Source organism: Penaeus japonicus, unplaced genomic scaffold (assembly GCF_977035675.1).
Source record: "Penaeus japonicus unplaced genomic scaffold, GWHDUDI00000001_assembly GWHDUDI00000024, whole genome shotgun sequence".
NCBI lineage: Eukaryota > Metazoa > Arthropoda > Malacostraca > Decapoda > Penaeidae > Penaeus > Penaeus japonicus.
Window position 1 is genome coordinate 30,057,790 of NW_028234426.1, and position 5,000 is coordinate 30,062,789.

The 5,000-nt window shown below is 40.8% G+C and overlaps 1 protein-coding gene across 4 annotated transcripts in view; it reads right to left on the bottom strand.

Annotated features, from left to right (window-relative positions):
- The window catches only part of LOC122247273 (acetylcholine receptor subunit alpha-like), a 653,206-nt gene that overhangs the window by 18,083 nt on the left and 630,123 nt on the right, over nucleotides 1-5,000 (bottom strand). For all 4 annotated transcript variants that reach the window (XM_086550983.1, XM_086550984.1, XM_043006417.2 and 1 more), the window contains 4 exons: nucleotides 4,471-4,651; nucleotides 4,029-4,144; nucleotides 3,488-3,656; nucleotides 215-351 (listed from right to left, as the gene is read on the bottom strand). In XM_086550983.1, coding sequence (XP_086407109.1) covers nucleotides 215-351; nucleotides 3,488-3,656; nucleotides 4,029-4,144; nucleotides 4,471-4,651 — 603 coding nt within the window. The remainder of the gene's footprint in view (nucleotides 1-214; nucleotides 352-3,487; nucleotides 3,657-4,028; nucleotides 4,145-4,470; nucleotides 4,652-5,000) is intronic.

Consider the following 5,000-nt stretch of genomic DNA (forward strand, 5'->3'; position numbering starts at 1 on the left):
ACATACATATATATATATATATATATATATATATATATATATATATATATATATATATAGAGAGAGAGAGAGAGAGAGAGAGAGAAGACAAAAAACAAAAAAAACACTAGCGGAAGAGAGCAACCACTCCAGTATGCTCCCACCACAGCAATTAAGCAACAGACGTTTATATACTCAAACAAACTCCCATTGTTGATAGAGTACACACACTCACCTTAAAGTGTCTAATATCATAGTAAACAGCACGAATTTCCCTAGTAACGGCACAACCAGCGACGTCGGTGGAATGATCTCGGCTAACAGCAAGAAGAACACAGTGAGCGAGAGCAAGATGCTAATGGACAAGCTCACCTGGAACACAAGAAAAGTATTAGAGCTTCAAACTCGACGAAGTGAAGAGGAAAACATTAGAATTGCCTCATGGAATTATTTTGTCTAACATGGCGAGGGAGAGGGAGCTAATGCATGAATTATTTTCGGTTTTTAGATCCCTGTGGATGGGCTGTATAACTGCTGTGTCGCCAAGGTTCTCTAAAGCTCTCCTTGTTGATACGGATTTATGTTCTTATTCACCATATTTCCTAGTAACAGTAGTGCAAAAATATACAGCTAATCTCCTGACATAAATCCTTGCAAATGCAGCAAAGGGGAAAACAAAACCCTATACCCGTATCAATTTAATCTTGAAAATAAATCTCAGTTTTACCAATGACCTTTAAAATTTATGAATTTATAAAACCTAAAGCGACGTACTGCAGGATATTTACTCTACCTATTCCACTTGACGTAGCGACACTCTACGGGGTTTCTCTCCTTGTTTGAATAAATCTTCCCCTGCATTACTGTGCTATTTGCATATAACGACATCTGAGACCGTTTTTCCCCTCGCAGTAATTGTAGATCTATTTATCTTTCTCTAATAGCGTAAAACGGCACTATACCTTTCCTTAAGTACCATATAAGCTCTTAATTAACATGAAAAGGCTATAATAAGATTGGGGAATATGGGAATATTTTTCCTTTTAAATATCTAATGGAATGACCGAACAACAATAGCAATGATCTTACAGTAATGGTAATGAAAGGAGAAATAAAATCTGGAATAAAGAAGGGGATGGCAATTGAATATTTAGGGAGATAAGATGCTCGATATAAGCAAAGAATGGTGAGAAAACTATGAGAAAATTATGATAAATAAGAGTGAAAATAATAATGATAATGGTAATTAAACAATCATGATAATAACAACAGCAATGATAACAATAATAATGCCAATGATGATAAAATGATGATAACAATAATAATAGTAACTAGAATAGTAAAACTAATAAGGAGAATCAAAATAATAATAATGATAATAACGACGATGATAATGATACTAATTATAATGATAACAATGATAATAAAAATCATAACAATAATGATAATAAAAGAAATAGCAGCAGTGAACGCGAGGAAAGGTCCCACCACCGCGGGTCAACTGATACTCGAGCCGGCTTCGAAGGCTACGTTTCGTTTCGTTTCGTTTCGTGAGACAATGAAACGCGCGGAATCTCGTCCGGAAGTTGAGAGGCCTTTTCGATGAACTGGTGTTTGTTTTAGGTCAAGATACAACGTGGTCAACGATGCGGTTCGAAATCTTTGAGGCTTTTGTTGTCCTGTAGGAGGCTTGACTTCATGGAAGATGTATTCTGAGTAAGAAATGGGATTTGTTGATGTCAGAAGGGCGTTTGCGTAAACATGTGTACGCAGGGACTAGGGCACATATATAAATGCGGACAAGCACATACACAAACAATCATGCACACACACACACTCACTCACTCACACACACACACACACACTCACACGCACACGCACACACACAACACACACGCACCACCCCCCCCCCCCCACACACCCACACACACACACACACACACACACACACACACACACACACACACACACACACACACACACACACACACAACACACACGCACCCCCCCCCCCCAAACACACAAACACACACCCACACCCACACACACGCACACGCAAACACAGACAGAGAGCGCAGGAATAATCCAACAATCGAATTTACTCTGCCAAATGTCCCCGGGCCGAGCCTCATCCACTGTGTCACTCGGCTTTAATTTCAATAGCTCGAAGCGTCCGTGCGTTACCTCCTAGCATGACATGTTAGCGTCACATCGCGAGGACGCCTGTTTTCGCACAGATCGTTGTCTCGTTTAGGTAGCGTTGGCATGATGTAGGAAGCTAATGTAGGTTATATTCTCGTTCCTTTTTGTCTTGTTCTCAGTCTGTTCGTTTGAATGTTCTCGCTCTCTCTCTCTCTCTCATGTTATCTTTACGAATTCTTATAAGGAACCTTTTCTATAGCATATAAACATGTCTAAGTGACGAGTGTGTGTGTGTGTGTGTGTGTGTGTGTGTGTGTGTGTGTGTGTGTGTGTGTGTGTGTGTGTGTGTGTGTGTGTGTGTGTGAGAGAGAGAGAGAGAGAGAGAGAGAGAGAGAGAGAGAGAGAGAGAGAGAGAGAGAGAGAAAGTGAAAGAAAGAGAAAGAGAAAAAAAAGAGAAAGAGAGAGAGACAAAAATAGAAAGAGAGAGAAAGAGAGAAAGTTAGTGTGAAAAAGAGAAAGAGAAATAGATAGATAGATAGATAGATAGATAGATAGAGAGAGAGAACAAGAGAGAGAAAGAAAGAGAGAGTGAGTGAGAAAGAGAAAGAGAGAGATTTTGAGAGAGAGAAAGAAAAAGAAAGAGAGAGAGAGAGAGAGAGAGAGAGAGAGAGAGAGAGAGAGAGAGAGAGAGAGAGAGAGAGAGAGAGAGAGAGAGAGAGAGAGAAAGAAAGAGAGAGAGAGTGAAAGAAAGAGAAAGAGAAAAAAAGAGAGAAAGAGAAAGAGAGACAAAAATATAAAGAGAGAGAAAGAGAAAGAGAAAGATAGAGAAAGTGAGAGTGAAAAAGAGAAAGAGAAAGAGAGAGAGAAAGAGAAAGAAATAGAGAGAAAGAGAAAGAAATAGAGAGAAAGAAATAGAGAGAGAGAGAGAGAGAGAGAGAGAGAGAGAGAGAGAGAGAGAGAGAGAGAGAGAGAGAGAGAGAGAGAGAGAAAGAGAGAGAAATAAAAATAAAAATAAGGATGAAGAGAAAGAAATAAAATAAAAATAAAGATAAGAAGAGAAAGGGAAAGAAAAAAAAATAAAAAGAACAAAACAGAATGAAAATTAAAAGGAAAATGAAAAATAAAGATAAATAGAAGACGAGAATGAAAACGAAAATGAAAACGAAAGTGAAAATGAAATAAAGATCAAAATGAAAAATGAAAAAATGAAAAAATGAAAAACGAAAATGAAAACGAAAGTGAAAATGAAATAAAGATCAAAATGGAAAAAAGAAAAATGAAAACGAAAATGAGATAAAAATGAAAAATGGAAAAATGAAAAAATGAAAAAATGAAAAATGAAAATGAACCCGCCGATACCACTGACCTTCTCGCCGGAGTCCGAGGGGAGATAGAAGACGAGGACTGTGAGGAAAGAGATGCCCATGCAGGGGATGATGAGGTTGACGGTGTAGAAGAGCGTCTTGCGTCTCATGGTGATGTTGAACGTGATGTCGAGGTAGGGTTCGTCGCAGCAGGTGTAGTACTTCTCATTCCTGGGGTTTCGGGGGGGGGGGGGGCGACAGGCGTCCAGTCAGGTTCACAAACGCACGCAGATAGATAGATAGATAGATACACTATGTTTATGATCAAGGTTAATTATTTCGTAGCTTTTTATTATTTGTGTTGAGTATTGGATGACACTGAATGTAAACCTTTTTTTTTACCTCTAATATTACTAATGCATGATTAAGGTTATTTTCTTGTATAAATTCATTCGGTCTTTTTTATCATAACTGAAGGTAAATATCGAATAACACCGAATCCGATCATATATCATTACCACTAATAATGATAAAGACTCAATCTTATTGCAAAGAAACAAACAGACAAAGACCACACGAAGAAAGGTGTTCTTCCTCCCGCACCTGATTGCCGGCACCGCTAAGATGTCCCACTCGACAGACATGTAGAACTCGGAGAGGTCAACCCCGATCTCCACGACCGGGTTGTGTTCCACCTCGTCAATATGGCGGAGGTCAACCTACAGGGAAGGAGTGTTCGGTGATATTACTTGACTACGGTTTGTTGCCTGTGCTTAATTAAGGTCTTTGCGTATGGTATTCATCTTAAAAGAATGATTATAGCTGTTTCTTTATATATCCATCTGAAGAACTATTAATGATACATAAAAGAAAAGTTTGAATCTAACTGGAAGCAGATTATATATAAAAAAGTTCTCTCCCCTCGCTTCTTCTTCCATACCAACTCCGCCTCCCCCAAACAGCCTAATCTTAATCAAATCCTCTTTCCCAAGCAGACAAAACTAACCCCAAGGAAATCGCGAAGGAATCGGCCGAGATGCCTCACCTGCCCGCCGTCGTAGGTCCAAGACCCGAACTTCATGACGCAAGTCTGCTCGTCGAAGGGGAAGAACTCGACGTCGATCTCGCACGACGACTTGTAGATGGCCGGGGGCTTCCACTCGACCAGCCCGTCGTGGTGGAGCGTCGCTTTCGTAGCCAGAGTCACCTCGAAGTTTCCGTCGGCGCTGCGGAGGTAGGGAGGGACGTGAGGGTGTGGCTAGCTGGCTGGCTGGATGAGTGGGTGAGGGTGGATGAGTGGGTAAGGGTGGATGAGTGGGATTTTGGACAAGTAGGTAGGGCTGGATTGCGTGGATGATCTTGTAGGACGACCGCACGGATGACTGGCTGAACGTGTAGGAATGAGTAAATAAAAGAGACTGACTACGCCCATGGTTGACAATACGTGAGCAATCTCCACCCTGGGACATGGGCACCAGCTTGCGCACAAGAGCGGTGACAAGTGAGAGGTTCTCGTGTTGAGTGAGAGTGGGGCGAGGTTCTGATTAATATGGCGGTCAGAGCAGGACGTTCACG